Source organism: Sminthopsis crassicaudata, chromosome 1 (genome assembly GCF_048593235.1).
Source record: "Sminthopsis crassicaudata isolate SCR6 chromosome 1, ASM4859323v1, whole genome shotgun sequence".
In the NCBI taxonomy this organism is placed as follows: domain Eukaryota; kingdom Metazoa; phylum Chordata; class Mammalia; order Dasyuromorphia; family Dasyuridae; genus Sminthopsis; species Sminthopsis crassicaudata.
Genome location: NC_133617.1, coordinates 329,833,731 through 329,856,581, shown reverse-complemented (window position 1 = coordinate 329,856,581; position 22,851 = coordinate 329,833,731). Strand labels below are relative to the sequence as shown.

At 31.4% G+C, this 22,851-nt stretch overlaps 1 protein-coding gene across 4 annotated transcripts in view; it reads right to left on the bottom strand.

Moving 5' to 3' along the window:
* Window positions 1-684: 684 nt before the first annotated feature.
* Window positions 685-22,851, bottom strand: part of DNAH5 (dynein axonemal heavy chain 5) — a 392,301-nt gene continuing 370,134 nt past the window's right edge. For all 4 annotated transcript variants that reach the window (XM_074279122.1, XM_074279119.1, XM_074279121.1 and 1 more), the window contains exons 76-79: window positions 15,760-15,972; window positions 11,463-11,615; window positions 10,787-11,018; window positions 685-1,383 (exon numbers count right to left, since the gene is read on the bottom strand). In XM_074279122.1, the coding sequence (XP_074135223.1) occupies window positions 1,232-1,383; window positions 10,787-11,018; window positions 11,463-11,615; window positions 15,760-15,972 (750 nt within the window). In that variant the 3' untranslated portion in view covers window positions 685-1,231. The remainder of the gene's footprint in view (window positions 1,384-10,786; window positions 11,019-11,462; window positions 11,616-15,759; window positions 15,973-22,851) is intronic.

Below are 22,851 nucleotides of genomic sequence, written 5' to 3'. Positions count from 1 at the left end.
AAGAATAGTGCACACTAGCATTACCTCATAGAGTTGTTATGAAGATCAAATGAGTTGATTTGTATAAAATATATAGCAAAATTAAAAGAACTATGTAAATATCAGGTACCAATATATTTTAGGCAAAACATTTCTAGTTAATGTAGCCTGAAGGAAAAGAATGACAAAATCAGAAAGAAAAGGAATTATTTTTAAAAAGTAGTAGAAAAATAAACATTTTAAAATTAAAAAAAGAATATGGTGATATTTTCATTGCAGTTTAAATTGGTAAAGCATTTGACTCAAAATTGCTTGGATTACAAATGATCTTATATCTATAATTTTACTTGATTTAAAAAAAAAAACTACATTTGAGGCAACTAGGTGGAGCAGTAGACAGAGTACCAGCCCTGAATCAGGGGGACCTAAGTTCAAATCTGGCCTCAGACACTTAACATTTCCTGGCTATGTAACCTTGGGCAACACACTTAACCCAATTGCCTCAGAGGGTGGGGAGAAATACATTTGTAATGTGATTTTTTTACAAAGCTTTTATCACAATAATTTTGTAAAGTAGATGGTGTAAATATTATTCTTATATTCCATATAGGAAAACTGAATTTCAGAGAGATTAAATAACTTGCCTGTACAGCTAACAAGTGGTGTAATTGTTAAACTTATTTCCCTTGACCCTAAATCTTCCCTAACCCATATTTTAAAATAAAAAATTTCTTAAATTTGGTATTTCAAATCCTTGAATTAAATCTCTTGATCTAAAAGTAAAGAAAGCAAAAGCAAAGGTATCATACATTTCCCATGAAATCCAGACTCTGTAGTTCACATTAACACAATATTAATAGGGGAAAACTTCTAAATACATAGAGAGAATCATTGACTACTTCACCTATTTAATCTTCAGTTAAACAGTATGAAGCCAATTAATGCTTCTTTTATAATGGATTTGAGACAGCAAGTTATTACAAAGTGGGTTGTATTTATCATTAGTCATTTACTTCTCCTTACATCACTGAATAACCATTGAATGAAATAATAATTTGTCACTACTAGTGAACTTGGTCAAATGTACTTAGGTATCTGAGGAGAGAGAAGACTTGTAGTTCATTAATTTGGAGAACCATTTGATTTATATGTTACAAAATGTATAGACAAATCATTGTTCTATAATTTGTCATACAATGTTGCTGTTTCCTCCAGGTACTTTAGTGGGAAGTGTTAACTCCATGATTAAAAATTACTTGACATCACAAAGAAGGGCCACACCACGAAGTATCCAGTGCTCTGGAGGCTGGACAGTTCTAAGGTCTACTGCTGCAATATAGTTCAAATCTGTCCGGATTGGCTTCTTGTAAATTGGACATGAATACATACGAGGATCTCTTGAACCTTAAAAAAATAATAATAATAAATAAAAATATTTCAAATAATAAGAATCCATGAAATTCAAAACTAAACTTATTAGAGTAAAGAAATATTTTATACATTCTGAAATATATTTTAAATAGAGATAAAATTGTTTCATCAGGAAAAAAAATCAACAGAATTAAGTGAAGTCTTCCAGGGTGGAACGGGGGTGGGGTAAAGGGAGGCAATTAATTTTATATAGTAAAATATTCATTTTAAATGTTCCTACATATCAAACCCATTAATGCATAACAAAACACAGTTTTGTCCATGAACTCACATGATTTGTGCAAAGTATTCAGCTCTACTTATTACTTTATGGAAATTATTACTAAGGTTGTTCATGCCAAAGTATTCTATAATTTCTCTCTTTTTCTTTCCAACTAATACATTTCCAACCTTCCATGGACTTAAATCTGACTTTTGCTTAGGTCTGGCTTCACATATACATGGTCTATAATATTTAGTGAGAGTTCCACAGTCAAATGAGGAGTCATTGCTACTGACAAGATTTGGTACTAAATTGGATATATGAATTGATTGAGATTAATGATTCACATGTGATACTGAGTTTGTGTGCATGAATGATTGCAAAGATGGTGCTGTACTGATAAATCTTAAGAAGTTTGGGGGTAAGTATTTAAGGAGAAGGTTAATACATTTTATTTTGAATCTGTTTTATTTGAGATACCTACGGAACATATAATTTGATATTTCCTGGAAGCAGTTAGTAATGTGTGACTGTAGTTCAATAAATAGAAAGGTAGAGAGAAAATGAGAGAGACTAGGTAGGAGAGCAAAAGTAATGGAGGAAAAAAAGGGAGAGAAAAAGAGGGAGGTGGAGGTAGAGAATGGGAGAAAGAGAAAGCTTGAGTAGTAGACAAAAAAAAAAAACAAAGACACACAAACGTGAGAAACAGAGAGAGATAGAGACACAGAAAGAGAGACAGAGACAGAGAATGAAAGAGAAGAGAAAGAAAGAAAAAATAGAGAGAGGGACAGGAAGAGTGAAAGGGAAAAGGAAAAGGGAGAATTTTTATTATTTAGTCATTCAGCCATATCAGACTCTTTATGACCCCAAGGACCAAAGCATACATGTCCTTCTAAACTACACTATACCTGAATCTGTCCAAGTTCATGATCCTTACTTCTGTGAGACTATCTATCCATCTCATCCTCTATCATCCCCTTTTATTTCACTTTCAATATTTCCCAATAGGATCTTTTCCATTGAACACTCTCTTCTCATCATGTGGCCATTATTTCAGGTTCAGTATTTGTCTTTGCAGTGAATAGATTAAATTTTATAAGTATTTACTGATTTAAACTCCTTGCTGCCCAAAAGATTCTCAAATCTCTCTAGCCCCACAATTCAAAAGTGTTGATTCTGCAGTGCGAAGCTTTCTTTATACTCCACCTTTCACAGAGGTGATTAGTGAACACATAGAGACTAATGAAATTATCAAGTGAAATAGTAGAGAGAATAATAAAAACAACAAAAGATGACCTAAAACAGAATACCGGGGGACACCAATGGTTTAGTGCATATGACATGAGTGAAGATTCAACAAAGGAGAATAAGGAAATGCAAAAGAGTAATCATTCATATAAAACTAGGAGAGACCATTGCCATTTGAAAGAAGAGAGTATCTAGAATTCAATGATCAACAGCATCAGATTCTGCAGCAAAGTTAAGAAATATTAGGACTGAGATACTTCTATTAAATTTAGCAATTAAAAGATTCCTTATAATTTTAGTGAGAGAGTTTCAATTGAATGATGAGGTCAGGAACAGGATAACAGAAAGTTTAGAGAATAGAAGGTATAGACACCAAGTATAGATAGTTTCTCAAGGAATTTGTAGAGAACAATAGAAAAAAAATAGTAAGTAGGGAAAATTGAAGATAAGAGATGGACTAGTGAGAATAGTAGGCTTAATTTGTTGGAGTAATAAAGAGCTACTACTAATAGTGGATATAAAAAGATTGATCCTAAAGTACAAACATCTGTATTTTGGTTTAGAGTGAAGGAGAAAATAGTTGGGGCAGGTATTTGAAGAATGTGAAATGAGGAAGAGTGTAAAAGGGAGAGGTTCTGGTGAGCAGTCATTTTTTAAGTGAAATATTAATTGAGGCTCTTTCTTAGATAAATGATAGAGAAATACTGTTTGGGGAAGCTAAAAAATTTAAAGTTTGGAACAGCTTTTAGGGAGAGTAGGATATCAAATGAGTCTGAACTGAGTGTCTGGTTCAGATTAAAATTACATGAATTTCTAATGGGATTTACAATATGATTTCTTCCATCACCTTTTAGTAGCATATGATTTAGAGCAAAAGAAGTGAATGATTAGAGTTTTCCAGAGTTTGGGTTTGATGAAGCTTTATTGATAGTAGGACAATGGGGCAAAGGATTAAAAAATAGAACAATATAAAACTAAATTGTTTCACAAAGAGGTCAAGACAGGGAAAGAAGAAGAGTGTGGCCAGTGCAAAAGTGATGATATAGGACTGGCCCATCACCAGTCACCTTGACTTGTGTCTTGCCATTAACGTTTCTGTAGAAGCTGATGACTTTGCAAATGAGACTTTGTTTCACTTAAATCCAATTCACATGTAAGTCAAGACATCACATTTTTAATGTCAATGGTCCTTTTGAAGAATTAAGGACAAACATAATATGATGTAAGAAAGAAGAGAATATTCAAGGATAAGGAGTGAGTATGAAGTGATACATGAATATGAAATCAGTATGAAGAATAAGAATTAGGGCCATCCAGCATCAGGAATGATGGAATTATAAAAAATTGTAGTCAGATGAATGTCTAAGTGTAATTTGCTCTACATTAAAGAAATTTTACCATTTGTTTATGGAATATAAAGCATAAAAACTTTGAAATTTACTAAAAAGTTGAGATGGAATTTGAAAACATCTTTATTTTCCACACTCTTGTTTCATAAAAACTTTCCAATAGATTTATTCAACTGGATTAAAAAATGTTCTAGAACTGAAAGTATCCATGCCAAATCACAGAATGAGACAAATATTTACATGTAGAGAAGAAACCACTGCAAGGAGAAGTGCTTAATATAAGTGCTGATAGACGCTAAACCTCATCATGGATGACTCACAAGCATCACTCCTGGTTAAGCAAATAATTTTGGAAACAAAAATAAATATACTGTGTAGGTGGACATGGTATAGAAAGTTGGTATACTATATTATAAATGTTTTAGTTATGAGTCACTTTGTTGGAAATTTCCTCTCCTAAACTTTACAACTTCTTATCCAAATTTAGCTTATCTATCCATACATTATTATAATAAACTTTTTTCCACACAGACTTGGAGTTATGAATACATTATGAATACAATCCTGAAAACTATTAATCATGATTATATATAAATTATACTGATAGTTTATGAGTATGTAGAAAACTTTAAGATTCACAAAATATTTTCCTTAAAGCATTGTAAGGTAAGGAAGTAAAAGCATCATTATCCCCATTTTATAGAAGAGAAAACTCAGGCTCAAAGAGATAGTGTCAGACAATGGAGAGATTTCAGGATCAGGCAACAGAAAAGAAGAAGAAACATCAAAAGATTTGTCAGAAATAATAGTGGCAACCAGTGATAGAAAAAAGACAAAGTAGAACTGAGGTATAGTAGAGAAAAGATTGAGGAATCCATTGGCCTATTGCAGCTCAGAGCAAAAGACAGAAAATGTGGCTATCAATTACTGAGGAAAGTGGGAAAATTCCAAAATAGGGGTTGCTCTTTGCCTATGTACCTTCAGATACTTGTTCTTTAATCAACACTATAATATACTTTGCTATTCAACTCCTGAAATGCCTCCTCAGTCTATGAAATAGATCTTCCTTTTATGTTAACTCTATATGGTGTGCACAATTGTGAACACCTAATTTAAATGGAACTAACTGATTTATTCAAGTGCATATCTGGGTTTTATTTATAGTTTCTGAATAATTGTGTTATTTTCTTACCTGGGAAATGTACCTAAGTGCACCAACAACGTGTCTTTGCAATTTCCTATTATTTATGGGAAATTTTGGCACTTGAAAGATGGTGATAAATCTAGATCAGTCATCACAATACATTTTCAGAAAATGTGTATGCAAATAATGAACCTTTGTTCTAAGGATTAACTTATTAAATCATTAAAAGCACATAATTAATATTATTGAGCTTATTTTATTCAAGTCCATTTTTAGTAGATGTCATGAATATGTGAACTGACATACTAATTCATTGGAGTAACCACCCATTTTTATGTTATGATATGGACAACAGGAGAGTTGTTTAATTTTTTGTGAATGTATTTTTTAGGGCAATTACTGAGTAGGTGCTGTAATAGTTGGAGGCTTGATTCAAACAACATAATGCCACCTGCAAATATCTGATCTCACTCATTCTTTCATTTCAGTCTCATGAAAAGCATATAATATGACAATGGCAAACATCGGTGGCAAGCATTTTAGGCCAATAATCAGAGCAGCAATCACTGTAAACAGTTATATCTGTTTTAAGATCTTAAATTTGTGAAGGGCAGCTCAAATGCTGCAGTATAGTCATGTAATTTAATATAGTAATACAGCAAAAGAAAGGCCTTAAGTATACTGAGTATATTCTTCATAGAGGCTTTCTTTAATACCAAAGACAAGAATTATAAAGGATAAGAATAGCTGGATGGATGTAATTACAATTGATACCCACATTGTTGATAACATTGAACCACTGAAATAGAGAAGCTTTTTTTTTTTTTTTTTTTTTTTTTTTTTTTTTAGGGTTGTTAAAAGTATACATTTCAACAAATCATTTTGAAGTGTTCTTTGATCATTAGCAATGTTAAACTTGTTTACTTTAATATACCCCATATTTCCCATATCCCATAGCTGGTGTTTAAAAAAGAAATTACATTATCAATGAGATGTAGAACAATAATGTCACTAACATTTATTTAGAGCAAGAAAAGGTAGAACCATAAATTTTAAAAGAAAATACCACAAAAAAGACTCAAAGATCAGTCGCTAGTACTGCTGCTGGTTTTATTTCCTCCTTTATCTGCTGCTAATAAGCATTAAACCTGACTGACACCTGGTAGGGAGAGAATAGTTCATTGACAAACTGAATAATCTTTTCTTGAGTAATCAAGAATTGGCTTTATTATAAAATTATTATTTTATTATTCTTACATTGAGATGTCCAATGTTAAATCTGAAAGGATTTTACAGTCTGTTTATAAATAACCTAAAAATTTTAGATATGCAATATGAAAAGATTTTTTACTTCATTTTATAATATTTTTTCACATAAAAATGATGGTAATTAAAATACCAATGTAAGTGGGAAAAATCAACTATAATCAAATGAACCTTTGATTTTTATCTCTAAAAATACAATTTCTTCAGTATTTCATAATATTGAGAGAAGCAATTAACATAAAGTGACATGTTTATCATATAAAAACTGACAAACTAAGCCCTTCAAACCATAGGTTACAATATAAATTGGCTCATTTGTCTTATAGACAGAAGTCACTTATCCAATGATTGAAGGAACTACTATCTCCATTCTTGTCTCAAATTTAGAATGAGAAGAAAAAAGCTATGCTATACTCTTCATTTCTGACATCTAGAAGCAAGACTTCTGAAATAAAGACTACTAATAGAAAAGAGGAGGGATAGAAGTTAGGGTCAAGAGAGTTCTTAAAGAGAGTTCTTATCTTAGACTTTGGGTTTAAGAGTCATTATAATTCAGACTTTCAAGTTTATGAGATTTAGCAATTCATTCCTAAAATGTCTTCTAAGTATGATCATTCTTTTTAAAAGATTTTTTTAATTATCATTTAAAATTTCTGATAAGTAATTGAAATTTAAAACAAGGGATCAAGCTTAAAGTAGCTTTTGACAAAAAAAAAAACCTTAAAAAGTCAAGATTAATGGCATTAATAAACAGTTATTTTGCAAATATGATTCATTGCTGGGCAATTGAAAATAACAGCATTTCACATGTTTAACCTATATAGGATTATTTGCCATCTAGGGGAGAGGGTGGGGGAAAGGAAGAGAGAAAAAATTTGGAGTATAAGATTTTGGAAACGTGAATGTTGAAAACTAAGCATATGTTTGAGAATAAAAAGTTTTTTAAATAAGAAAATAATAAGAAATAAATAAGAAAATAAATAAGAAAAATAAAATAAGAAAATAATAGGTTATTGTCAAAATATTTGGTACATATTTTATTTATAGAATTGGCACTTCTTTTTACTCTCAATGAAATTCTTTTCATTAGTAATAATGGTTTTTATGAATATTTACATACATAACCTATCATGACATACACAAGACATATGTAAAAAAACATAAAAACTATAAAATAATTTAATAGAGAAAAATGGTTAGAATATTATCCAAATTATGTGGCAAGTTTGAGCAGATATAATAAGGATAACAAATAACCGAGATTAATTCACAAATTTTAAAGTAATATATTGAACTACTTCATAGAATTAAATGAATGGTAATTAAATTTACATGAAAGAACAGATGAGGAAGACTATCAAGACAAATTATGAAGATATATATATATATGTGGCATGCTTTCCAATGCCAGAACAAACAAAAATTACACTATAAAGTGATAATTACCTAAATTATCTGGTAGTGGATTTTTTAAATGAACAAATAAATTAATGGAATGGAAAAGTTATTCCTAAATTAGAACCTGATATAAATCACCAATGAAATGGGGAAATTGAAAGAACTGATTATTAAATAAGAACTGATGGGAAGAAAAAGAACTATGGTAAAATGAAACTAAATTAATTTTTCATAAAATATATTACAACAAATTCTGAAATATTAATGGTTATTTTACATTTTTAATTATAAAAATGATAGATTTGTCTTATAGAAATAGAAAAATAGAGGAAAAGATATATGGATTAGTTTATATAAAACATTTTTGCCAAAAAATACAATGAATTAAAAATAAAAATAACATGATTTGAAATGATAATTGTGCAAAAATCTTGTTAAGAAAAGAGGTTAAAAAACCTATTCTCATCAGGTTAGTCTCATTATTACTATTCAACATAATTTTAGAAATATCAACATTAAAAAATTACAGGCATGAGGAGATTTAAGGTTTATCACTATTTGGCACACATTTCAAAAAAGAAAAATTTATTCCACGACAATTTGAGAAAAATACCGAAATAATCATTTCCCCAAAGAGAAAAACAGATTTTCAACAACTATTTGAAAAAAATTGTTTAAACTCTCACAAAATAAAATATACAAATTGAAACAAATTTGAAATAATGTCTTACAGCATCCATTAATATTAACAAATGTTCAAAAATCATAAATTCAATGCTGACATAGCTGTAGAAAGAAGATATGTTCTTACAATGCTAGTGACATTGTCTGTTATCTCCTTTCCTAGTGTGCCCTTAATTACAATTATTAAAAAAGGACATGTAGATTGGCAAAAAAAAAAGTCCTATCTATACAAAAAATGTTCCTGACAATAAATTTTTCATAGTTAAAAAAAACTATAAGCTCTCCAATGTGTTCAATAATTGGAGAACAATTAAAAAAGCCTATAACCTATAAGCACAATAGATGCCAGTGCACTATAATAAATTATAAATTTAGATTATAGAAAAATGGGATTATATATAAAGATATTAAAGGAAGGAAGCAAAGCACAGCAATAATTCTGCTAACTACAACTATTTTGATAATAATTTACTACTTACTTCAAAAGTCTTAAATAGGTTATAAATATTATAACTATCATTTATACAATAAAATATTGAAAGACTAGAGAATGTTACTCTATTATATGGAGAGACCATGAAATTAGAGATGAAAAGGAATGAAAGAATTTCTGCCTTAAAGAACTGAGTTAAACCCTTATTTGTAAAAAAAAAAAAAAAATGAAAAATATTCTTGAAAATATTTTAATTTGTATCATGAGAGAATTAAATGGTGGGTCTGTGTTTCCAGAATTGAAATGTGAAGAACAAAAACAAATAGTTTTGTTTTGAAGTGGCACTTACTATTCTCTTTCCCATAGTTATACATTGTAAATTACTTGGTTGCTGCTACTAATTGCTATTAAAGTGTTGATAAATTATATAGTCAGTAAAAATGTTTGTTGAAGTCTAGGAAATCAGTGAGATTTATATAAAGAGGGATTAGGAAAAATATTGGGAAATAAATTTTCTTGTTAATGTAATCAATATTTAACCTGGTATGGGAACTTACATATATATATATATATATTTATGAAGATAACATTTAAATTTTTGCCATTATATTTAGTAACTAAAATATCATAATATATCCTTTGATTGTCTTAGAACCTAAGATAAGAATGACCAAGGAAAAGGTAAAGTGAATGGTACATTTAGAATATTTGAGTGTCACCAACCTTCAAAAAGTTGATATAGTAGAAATAATAGTAGCTACAAGATAAAAAAGAATATAGATGATAAATGATAGGTAGGCCTACCAGATTGACTAATATGACATAAAAGGAAAGTAATAAATGTTGGAGGGATTGTGAGAAAATTGAAACACTAATACACTTGTGGAATTATGAAATGATCTAACCATTCTGGAGATCAATTTGGAATGATGTCAAAAAAAAAAAAAAAAAACCCATCAAACTGTGTATACTCTTTGATGTAACAATATCACAACTAAGTTTATGTCCAAAGGATGTTATGTGGTTTTTTTAAAAGAAAAATGCATTTTCTGCCTTTGTATTTCTAGCACCTAAACAATTCCGAAAAAATATTTTGTGTTTAATAAATGCTTGATAATTACTTGAATGATTAATACCTCCAAAAATGAAGAAAGAGAGGATATCATTAAGCATTATGCTTTTAGACTCAAGATATAAATCCAAATGCTCCTTTTCTGATGCATATGACACTAAATTGTAGAGTATGTCCTAACCTTTTTTGACTTTTTTTTTAATCTTTGTCCTAGGGATTCCCTATAGTGATGAAATTACATTTCCACTTACTACCACCTAACACAAAATCTTTAAAATATATATAGTTGTAAATGTAACCTACAAAATTTATATAGCTCTTACTAAAACTAAAAAATGCTCCATGCTCCTTCACTGAACAAATGAGGAAAAATAGGTGGAGAGAAAGGAAATAAATTGTTTTCCTAAGGTCATATAGTAAATAGTTAAATGAAGATGAGATGAGATTCAACACTATGTCCTTTGGCTTAAGTCTTCTTCCCATCCCACAGTTCCACTCTGATTCACTAAAGTATTTATAGTCTGGAAAAATAAACAATTTACCATCTGAGTTAAATTATAAAATAAGCCAAATCACTTACTATTGTTTTCTGCATATATCCTTATGATGGGCATCAATTCAAAGAGCACTTTAGGTTTTGATTCAATGAGTTTCACATTCCTTTTATCCCATCCAGCACCTTCTAGGTAGAGCCCATAAACATAGACACCCTCAGTTGGAGGAGCAGAAATATCATCTTTTATCCATTTGGTGACTTCATTGCAAAGTACCATACTGTCCAATGCCCACCCTTTGTTGGCTCGAGTTATTTCCTATTCAAGGAAAGAATAAAAAATACAAGACAGAACAAGTAAATTAGAGAACTAATTTTTCATAAAAAGATAAAACTAATTTTAAAAAGGAAACATTAGAACAAGCAACTCTTCTAATTGCAAAGAAATAGAGAATTATTTGACAAAATGTGAAAAAATTCCTCCCAAGGCATAACTTATGTACTGACTTCATGGTTTTGGTTTAGGGTTTTTAGAAATATAATAAAACTTGGAAATAAAAAAACTACATTAAAAAATTTAAATATATGTTTTAGGGATGCCATACTAGCTTTATCTTAATGTCTTAATATCAAGAAATTTCACTAATGTTAAGGGAAAATCATTCTTCAACTTTATCAATCCATGCCTCAAAATAGAAAGGAAAGAATAAAAGTTTATAGCAGAAAATTATAGAATTACTATGTGCTCAAATTATAATTTTACCTGTTTCATTGCTGTTAGAAATCCTTGAGGATTAAAAAAACCTGTCATCCAAAAGCAGTTTGGTCTGCCATCAAAAAGCCAAACATTAAATTGGCAATTTCTTTCTAAAAGTTCTGTAAACCAGAAACCCAGTGTACTTGAAATCCAAGATGCCTAAAAAAGAAGCAAAATTATAAATGTTCCAGAAACATGAACAATTTATACAGATTCAATTAATGTCAGACAAAAATATTTATGAAGTACTTGCTATTGATCAGACACCATGCTAATGAATCAGTATTTTAAAATATTTGCTAATGCTGAGTTATTTCAGTTGTGATAAATTCTTCATGATCTCATTTGGGATTTTCTTGGTTAAACAAAAAGTCCTGGAGTGGATTTGTCACTTTTTTCCAAGCTCATTTTACAGAAGTGGAAACTGAGAGAAATGTAACATACCCCAGATTCATATAGCTAGAAAGTGTCTGAGATCAGATTTTAACTCAGACCTTCCTGAATTCAGGCCTTATCTTTTATATACTATGCCACCTAGCTGCTCTATTTAAAAATACACTCTCTGGTCAAATAATCTGTACAAGTCTTTCATCGCCTTTCATTTTTAATAAGATTAAAAACCAGTCTACATTCCTCAGCAACCCTTCAAATTAATTGCTTGCTTTCTCTGATGAATGAAGAAAATATGAAAGTTGATTTTTTATCACCCTTACTTTTTCTTTAATAAAAAAGCCAATTCTACTGAACTCACTTTATAAACTTTCAGCATTCCATTTGGCATAGAAATATTATTATGTTTAAAATGACTCCTTTACTTCAGTGATATAAATTAACTATATTCTCAATGATGTGTATTCCTTCCAAATGAGCTGCTCACAATCAGTCCATTTCTTTTATCCATTTGAATCTCTTGCCTAAACTCCAGAGAGGTTCTATCCACTCAACAACCCAAAGACTCATTTCTGAATTTCTCCATTTTGTCTGAATATCTGCAGAGCATATGGGCTAGCCATCATTTATCCCTTCTTCTGTTATACAACCAGATTAACTCTCTTTAAATTAATACATTTTCTAATAATATCCTTTATATACTTATCTTATGCATTTCTTCTTTACTCATACTCTACAGTCTACTCACACCTATTATGTTCCATTTTAATTTCTTAGAAACAAGTGCATTAACTATAGCATATATACTGTAGTATATAGCACCAGCAGAAAATTTACTCTTGAATATCAGTTTCTTATCATTGAGTGTTCTCTACTTATTTTTGTAAAGAAAGTATTCATATAGTAAAGATATAATGATTCTATATAGTCTATAAAATTTGGCCTATCTCATTTTATACATCTCAACCATTTTCCCCAGCATATCCTCCACCTTGCATTATATTGCATTATATATTTCATTATATTGCAAAATATTGCATTATATATTGATTTACTGCATTATTTATTGAACTAATTATCATAAGCTTTTTGACTTAAGTGTAAGGTTTGGGTTTTTTGTGGGGGTTTTTTGTCCTTATTCTCTGCATAGATACTAGTGCATATGTTGAAACTATCTCCCTGGCAAGTTTTGTCTTGTTTTGTTTTGTTTGAGGTTTGTTGTTGTTGTTTTGCAAATGCTTATCAATAGCACTGTAATAGAAATATTCCTTAGTATGATGTTTTTTATTGTTGCACATAGATTCATAATAAAACAACTAATTGTGTCAGCTCTTTTATTTACTTTTTCAATAAAAACCTATGAGCAATGCTTCCATTTAACCAAAATTGACTTTTTATCATCTGGTTGTATTTATATTAAAAATCACTATTTATGGTTAAATCCCTTCTGTCATATATTAGGTTGATCATCAGATATTTGGAGTATTAGAAGCTAAGTTAATGTTTATATAAAATCTAAAAATTCCAATTATTACCATCCTTGCCTGACTTTCCTGCTACTTGGATGTTTCTAAAATGCTTTGCAAATCCAAAGTATTATAAATACTAGGTTGTTGGGGGAGGGGGTTTAATTATTATTGGTAATAAGCATCTTTGAATTACAGTCTTCTATGACAATATAACTTTTCTTTTCTTTTTTCTTTTTTTGGCAATAGGATTAAGGGATTTGCCTATGGTCACACAGTTAGTAAGTGTCAAGCGTCTGAGATGAATTTGAACTTAGGCCCACCGGACTCCAGGGTGAGTACTCTATCTACTGTGCTAACTAGCTACTCTGACAATAAAAATTTTCACTGAATGCAACTCTACTTGCTCTCAATTTCATAGAACAAGATTCTTCTCCCAGGATATCTGAAGCACCAGACGTTTTTTTACATCCAGCAGTTCAACTCAGTCTTAAATATATTCAATACCTTCCTATCTCCTTCAGCCCCATTTCTCTTTGACTAGAGGACTGGAATAAAGAAGCATGAAATTCCATCTAAAATCTTCCTTTATAGAAGGCAAAACCTAGACTTTGAAACTCAATCCACTTTGGATCTTCAGATCTGTTGATCCCAACATGGATCCAACTTCATGGAACAAGATGTTTCTTGGTCTTTCTTCAACCTCCATTTTATAGTTTCTTCTTATATGATCTCTTCTCCCATTGGACTGCAAAGTTCTTGAGAACAGGAGATGTTGATTTTTATTATGTTTAACTCTGGAGATTAGCATAATGCCTGTACCATAGTAAGTATTTAATAAATATTTATTAAATAGAAATGAATACATAATCGAAGTGTTTCCAGCATGACAAAATATGTCACAGCTTGAACTTTACTGGCTTCTCAGAACTCTGTGTCTCTTTTGAGCTATGAGGTTTTATTTTGTTTTGTTTTTGCAGCAGGACTTTATGATTAATAGGACATCACTATTCACAAATATGTATGGATTATATAGATTTATAAGTAAGTATGAAATATTGTTTTCATTTTATTTGTAAAAGTCAACGTAATCAATTTAGAAGTCTGCCTACAATTCAGAAGATATTTAGGCTCCAATGCACAGTTATAACTTGAAGTCAGTTATTTGTCTTAAAAGCTTAAAAACCATTATGTTATACTGTTTTATTCATCATTCCAACAATCCTGCAGTTTAGATTAAATACTTTCATAAAAACATCATGATTTTAAAATGAATTCATTCCATCCTTATCATTTTGGATGAGTTATATCAAAGAGAATGTTTTGTAGCCTCGCCTGAAAGCCAATAAATTGAGATTTGCTTTTTGAGAGGAAGACCATAGAGAGATTTTTCTGAGGGCAACACTTGTCAAGGTTTTATAATCACAGATGCAATCCCAAATATGAAGAGAGTGAGAGGTAATAGCAAGGTTACAAATCTAGGACACTGGGAGCATACCAGTGCCTTTTTTGAGGAATAGAAAGTTCTAAGGAGGGCTGAGTTTGGATGGGGTGGGTGGGGAGGTGGAAATATAATGATTTTTGGTTTGGACATGATGAGTTGGAAATGACTATAGGATATTCAATTTGAAATGTCCAGTATATATTAATAAATCCATTATTTGAATAATTTTAGATAAAATATTTATTAGAACATATTACTAGATTCTTGATTGAAATCTGTGTTCTACTACTTAAGGAGCCATATGACATGTTGTTTTTATTCCAACTCATAATTTAAGAGTTGAAAATATTTTATATTTCTCACATAATACTCATTATTCTGCTCTCCCTTTATCAATATTTAATACCATCTCTCTATTTCCCATTAGAAAGTATTACTTAATAAATAATTACAAGTCTTTGTAAATTCAAAATATTTAAAGAATATGACTTCTTCTGATTGGCTCTATGAAACTTAGATGTGAAATATTTCCAAGAATTATGTCAAATGTTTACTCTCCCTTTCATTACTACTGACAGATCCCACCCAAATGCAAAAATAAAAATTCATCTATTCCTAACCCAAAGAGTACTTCAAATAGCTTGGACTTAGCTTTCTACTGACCACATGAAAAAAAATTCAATCCACTTAGTATAGTGACTTCTTTTTAGAGGCATATATATTTTATTTCATTGTTGTATGGCTTTCCCAAATGAGAAATTTCCCCTACCAATACAGAATGATACTGCTTTGTGGTTTACTATTTTAGAAAGTTGCCCAGGGCTTTAAGAAATTAAGTAATTGTCCTAGATCACAGAGTCAATATGTATAAGATATGGAACTTGAAACTAGTTCTTCCCATTTCAAAAACCAGCTCTATATTCATTCTTTCATTCTTTGAGGAGTCATACATTACCCCAATAGGCCAATAGGAGAAACTTAACCATTTCAGGTTTATGCTTACTTTTCTCCAACGAGCAGGGATCCTAGCATCATACATGCAATCCAAAGCATCTCTCAGATTTTCACTCATGATGATGGTGCCATCTATTGCAAGTTTTAACTCAGTTAATGTGCTTCGAACCAAGCTTATTACTCGTTGCATTCGGTCTATCTCCTGTCTAAGAAAGATGTTCATAGGTTGTAATGGTCCCATCCTTTGCAACCTATCTTTTACCTATCATGGAGAAAATAAAAAAGACTCATTAAAAATTAGACAACTATTAATGGCACCATAGATTTTGTTCCCTAGCATTCTTTGGAGGGGGGAAGAAAGGGGAAAGGAAGAATTTTTACAATTCAATACATAATATTTATTATTTGCAATGGAAAAGATAAAGCTGACATATGTGACTGATCAAATCCTTCCATTCATTCAGAGAAAAATAATCTATTTCAATACCATAAAGAGAAACAAAACGTCCCCCTACATTTTTGTAAAGAAATGATTATTCAATCACTCAACAGGCAGTTGCCTGAAAACAGTGGATAGAGATCTGGGCCTGGAGATAGATACATCTAAGTTCAAATCCAGCCTCTGATATTTGATAGTTGTGTAATCTGTTTGACTCAGTTTCTTCTTCTAGAAAATGAGGTAACAATAACTTACCTCCCAGAATTGTTATAAGGATAAAATATCTGAACAATGCATAGTATATTACTTAGTACATAACAAGTGCATACAAATGTTTTTGTTGTTGTTGTTCCTTTTTCATTTTTGAAAAGGAACAATGGCAATAAAAGTGTGATGTCTTGACTTGCATATCAGTTGGATTTGAGTGAGGTAGAGCTGCTCAAAGTCATCAGCTTCTCTCTTTCAGATTCATCAAAGTCCACTAGCAAGACAAACTGGTGATGGCTCAGCATCTATTGTTTGTCATTGGCCTTTCTAAATTAAAACCTTTCCCAAGCCATAGTTTGTCTGAAGTCATGTCCATTCAATAACAAAGGGCTAGATAAAAATTGAGACAAAAGATGGCCCAATTTACCATTCCAGATATATTAATCTGAGAAAGAAAGATGCTCAGAGTTTCTTGCCAGAACAGAAAATAACTGCTACTTCCACTCCTTTAAAACCATTAAAAACTAAATAATAAGCCACAGAGACTTGAGTTGGGCCAATTATTAACCATTCAATAGATGCCAGAATGATTTGAGCTTACAAGCATAGTCAAGCAGTTCCATTTAAATCACAATGGACTTTTTAAAAAATCTGTTTTTCAGAGGTGTATTTCAAGAAATAGAAAATTAAAATTACCAGGAAAAAAGTAAATTGTTCCTGTCTTTGGGACAGGAGACAACAACAACATGATGAAGATGAAGATGGAGGAGTAGGAGGAGGAAGAAGAGAAGGAGGAGGAAAAAAAAGGAAGAGGAGGAGGAGAAAAAAGAATAAGAGAAAGAAGAGTAGGAGAAAGAGAAGGAAGAGGAGGGGGAGGAAGAAGAAAAGGGAAGAAAATGAGGAGGAGGAGGAAGGAAGAAGTTCTCTAAAAAGAAAATCACATTTTAAAACACTCATAAGGGAAAACACTGTCCACATCAAGAGAATATAATATGGAGTCTGAATGCCAAATAAAGTAAACTTTTATATATTTTTTTTTGCTTTCTCATAGTTTTTCTCATTTGTTCTGATTCTTTTTTTACAACATAACTAATGTGGAAATAGGATTAATATGATTGTGTATATGTGTGTGTGTGTGTATAAATCCTATATCAGATTGTTATTTTGGGAAGGGAAGAAGGCTATTTGGGAGAAAGAAAAAACTGGAACTCAAAACATCATAAAAGTTAATGTTGCAAGCTATCTTTATATGTAACTAAAAATACTTTTAATTGAAAAAAAATAAAATCACAAATCCAGTCCATACTGCTTTAATGATATGGAGTCTTTAATTCAAAGAGCTACAGGGAATAAGTTAGACATACATATATAGAAATGCTGATTTTTGAGAAAATTTAATACTATAAATTTGAAGTATAGTATTAAAGTATTTTAAAAGATATTTAAAAGTATTTTAAAAGCATATAAAGGAAAGTAAAGAAGTCATAAGTACTAGATACTTCCACTGATACTACAATATTTGAGTGCCAGCTAAGGCCCTTTATGTTCTTGGGTATAGATTATGAAGAAGACTTGGTCCCCATCCTGACAGTACTTCTAAATTTGGAGATAAAAATGAACCTTAATATAAAGTATACTCTGACATGTCATAAGAGGTACACATAATATTTATTCTACAGGAATTTTTGGGAGAATGATTCTCTTAAACTTGGGAAATAATTAGATTTTACAGGAATCTAATTGTAATCTATAAATGTGTAATCTATAAATATTTTATAAAAAGAAAACATCAATAAGAGAGAGAGAGAGAAAGAGAGAGAGAGAGAGAGAGAGAGAGAGAGTGTGTGTGTGTGTGTGTGTGTGTGTGTGTGTGTGTGTGTGTGTGTGTGTGTAAAAGCTCTGAATGAAAAAAGGGGGGTAATAGTTATATTGAGAGAAAGGATTCTGAACGGAAACAAGAGAATGAAATCAAAAAGAAATGGGCAGTTCGAAGAATAGGAGATTGCTATGTCAAAGAAATAAAAAGAGGTAATATTTTAAGGAAACAGGGAAAAGTGAATAGGATCAAATGCAAAATAGAGAGCAAGGAAAAAAAAAGGATTTTTTTTTAAATGAGAATCTCCCCAAAGAACAAAGAAGTGCAGCTAATAGTGATTCATCACTCTATGGCTTCCCTATACAAAATTTCACATACTGAGTACAAATTGATCAATAGGCATTCTTTAAGTACCCACTATGTACTAGGCACTGTTGTAATGCTGGAGATACAAGTATAAAGAATAAAACAATCCCATAGCTTATGAAATCTACATATCCATTCACGTTTGTGTATGTGCAACACTTGTACACATGTGCACACATTTCTTTAAAAGAAAATAGACAGGATTCTGGAGAAATTTTCAGTTTCCAAATTTTCTCCACAAAAAGATGCACCACTTCAAAATAGCAGAAATAAACAGGGGGCAAAGCAATTGTTTTTCTAAGACAATTTGAGAAGACCCCAGCAGAGACTCAGTTTCCAAGTCAGAGATTCAGCTTGAGTAAAGTGCAAATTCCTTCAGGCAAACTCTGAAGAATCAACAAACAAGTTCTGAGGGGCAGTTGAGTTAAGAGTCAGCTTCAATCATAGAAACTTTCATTTTGCAGATGATGTGGAGGTTTGACTGATAAGAGGAGATGAAAGAATCTTATGCTGCCAAAGGATGCCAAGCACATCAATGGCCCAGGTTGTGGCTATGGGGAGAAGGAGCTAGCACACCTAGCTGTGATGAGTGGAATCCTGGGGGAGGAGGAGAGACACTCTTAGCTATAGATAGTCCCTGGATTCAGTTTTAGGAAAGAGGTGAGCCCAAGGTTTGAGACAAATCTCAGAAAGTAACAGTAAAAAGGCATCATTCCCTATACCTTATTTTTGAAGGACTACAACTTGTTTATAGTAATAAGTGCTGGGAACAACCCAAAATAATAAATAAATAAAATGAGTAAGCAAAGGAAAAAGAAATCAACTACATATAGTTACTATGGCTGTAGAAAAAAAGACAAGTATTATATACAAGAGGAAGATAATGAACTAAAAAATTAAAAGCTATCCCTTTTTCAGTGAGAAATGTCAAATGGTCTCAAGCATAGAGTCCTTGAAGTACTTAAAAAGAATTTAAAAAGTCAAATAAGAGAGATTGAGGAAATCTATAAAAAATAAGACTAATCCAAGAACATTAATAAAATTGTGGAAAGAGAGACAACCAATTTGTAACAGAGAATCAAAAACTTAAGGAAAAAGTAATTCTTTGAAAACTAGAATTGGCAAGGAGAAGCGAATGACATTCTAAGAAACCAAGGAATCATAGAAAAAAATTAAAAATTTAAAAATAGAAGATAAAGTGAAATATCTCATAAAAACAATTGATCTGGAGAACAAATCAAGGAGAAATAATATAAGAATAATTGAATTATCAGAAAATTATGATTAAAAAAGAACTTCAATACAATATTATAAGAAATTATTAAGGAACATTGCTTTGGAGTTCTATTACAAGAAGTCAAACAAAACAGGAATATAAACTCCACTAATTACCACCTGAAAGAGATAGAAGGAAAATTAGAGGAATATCAAAGTCAAGTTTCAAATCTCCCAGGTTAATAGAAAAACTATTGGAAATAAGAAAAACAAAAACAATTTATATATCCTGGAATTTATATCATATATATATATATATATATATGTATATAAATATCCTTAGAATTTATATTCTATAGAGCAAAAAATCTAGGGTTATAACCAAGGGCAAATTAACCAGAAAAGTTAAGTATAATCCTAAATGGCAAGGTGTAGGAATTGGGAGGGAGGGGGAGGAAGAGGAAGTAAATGGACATTTAATAAACTGAAAGACTTTAAGGTTTTGGTGACAAAAGCCTCAGAACTGAAGGGATGTTTGACACATAACATCCAAGAGGAATAGAAGGCAAATATTAAAGACCAATTATAGGGGGCTCAATAAGGTCAAATTGTTTACTTTGTATATGTAAAAATATTAGCAGGGCTCTTATGACTGCCATCATTATTTAAGTAGTTTATTTAAGTTTTTTCTTTGGTGGCGAATAAGGCACTTGGAGTTAAGTGGTTTGCCCAGGATCACACAACTAGGAAGTATTAAGTATCTGAAGCCAAGAACCTCATTCTAAATATCATCAGGCTGCATGAGCTTAAGTCTGCAATTTGGAATAACAAGAGAGGAAGCTAGGAGCATAGTAAAAGCCTGTACAGCTTTCCACACTCCTACACTCCCTCCAGGGAAGAACCCTCATAGTTTGAGACCCAATGAAATTTAACAAATGGATGTGATCCATTATTTCACATACCTTCAGTCCTCAAGGACAGGCAATAGTAGAAAGGAGGAACAGAGATATCAAGATGTTCCTCCAAAAACAAAAGAAAGGGGGTGTCACAACCCTAGAAAACTTCTAAACTTAATTCTTTATACTATTTTTTTTTGGTTTTTAATGAAGATGCACTGGCTCTGGCAGACAGGTTTCATAACCCACTGGAAGGGGAGTGTCCAGTGTGAGCAGCTCCAAAATCTTTAGATAATCACCAGGTGATGTGGAACGATCCAGAGAGTGGTGAATGGAAGGGACCAGACAGACTTCTGCTTGGAGCAGAAGGTTTGTTTGTATTTCTACAGATGGAGAAGGAATCTGATGGGTGCCAACAAGCCATATCCACCTTGATCCATTGGAGAGAGACAGAAAAGGAGAAAAATTTCCAAATAGAAAAGACCCAAGAAATATCAGGTGGTTCTATCTCTGACTATATCCACCACTGAAAGAGCCTGGCAGTTAACCTTATGTGTATGGTAATTGACTCATGAGCATTACCATGACCATAAAAATAATTATTAATGAAACTGATACAGGACTTCAAAACCTGCAGGAATCATTGATTTCCTGACACATAAGTGATGGACAATAGATTGGTTTTGGACTATCTCTTGGCTGCTGAAGAAGGTGTATGTGTGGTTGTGAATTGATAATTATTTTCTACATCTTCCTTCTGGGACTCATAGAAGTCTTTTTAAAATATCTTGTTTATTCGTACTGTTTGTTATATTACTACTTGCTTGGGTGATATTACTACTTGCTTGGGTGAGTCCTCCCATCCTGATGGATTTAACCACTGATGTATACCTATTTCAATTAAAACAGAGGAAAGGGAGAGGTATAGAAAGTCACAGATCTTGGGGGAACTCTGAGTGAAGTATAAAGCCCTTCAGCCCCAAAGGCTACCTGCTGACAATGTCTGGGTTGGCTCCCCATCTCTCCTAAGGGCTCTTGGCCTTCCTGTTAAGTCAGGAGATGGTGACAACCTGTGTTGTAGGTGAAGCAGAGTGACACCAAGTGGCAAAGAATCATCTATATATAATAACAAATTGTTTATGTGGTCCCACATGCACAGTATGCACAGTGTTGCTTTGGTTATATAAAGGTATTAGGGTATATAAGGGTGAGAAACTTTGGAATAAACACACTCCATGTTTTGACCATCCTCTGCGTCACTGCTTCATCACTCCTCCATTAAGACCAAGGATTTGGGTTGGTCCTGAGATCCTCCAGAGAACTAGGTCAAATGGTGTATTTGGCACCCTAGTGTAATGGCTCTGGAAAGCATAGTACATTTTGGCACCCCAACTTGGGGGCTCTAGAAAGCACACAACATAATGAGAATGGGACAAATCTACCCATAAAAAAAGATTAAAATTCTGATTTCAACAATATGTTGCTTATAGGAAACTTTTTTTTTTAATGAGAGATATACACAAAGATAAAATAGGTGAGTAGATTTTGTTATGTTAAAAAAACAGGAATAGCACTCATGATCTTAGGAAAATTAAAGTTAAAATAGATTTAATCAAAGGTGAAAAATAAAGAAACTATACTATATGTCAGCAATATTATTTAATAGTTTAGATAATTTAAAATTCATAAATAGTATAAAATATCTGAGCATGTGCATGCCAAAACAGACACATTAACTATATGAACATAAGCATAAAATACTTTTTAAACCACAAAAAACTCAGATCTAAATATTTGCAGAAATATTTATTGTTCATGGGTAGATAAACCCAATATAATTTTAAATGATAATTTTACCAAACTATTCTATTTATTTAAGGTTATCCATATTAAATTACCAAAAATTATTATACTGAGTTAGAAAACATTCCCAACAAAGTTCACTTTGAAGGGCAAAAGGTCAGAAACTTAAAGGAAACCAGAGGGAAAAGATTTAAATGAAATAGATTCAGAAATATCAGACCTTATAAGAAAGAGCATTATTGAAATGTAAAAAGGATAATTTCAATTATTATGAACTAAAATTATCTTGTATAAAAAAACCTATGTCACCAAGAATAGAAGTAATGCAGAAAATTAGAGAAGATGGAAATTTGCTTGGCACTCCAGTATGATGTGATTGGCTTAGAACACTCCTATGGA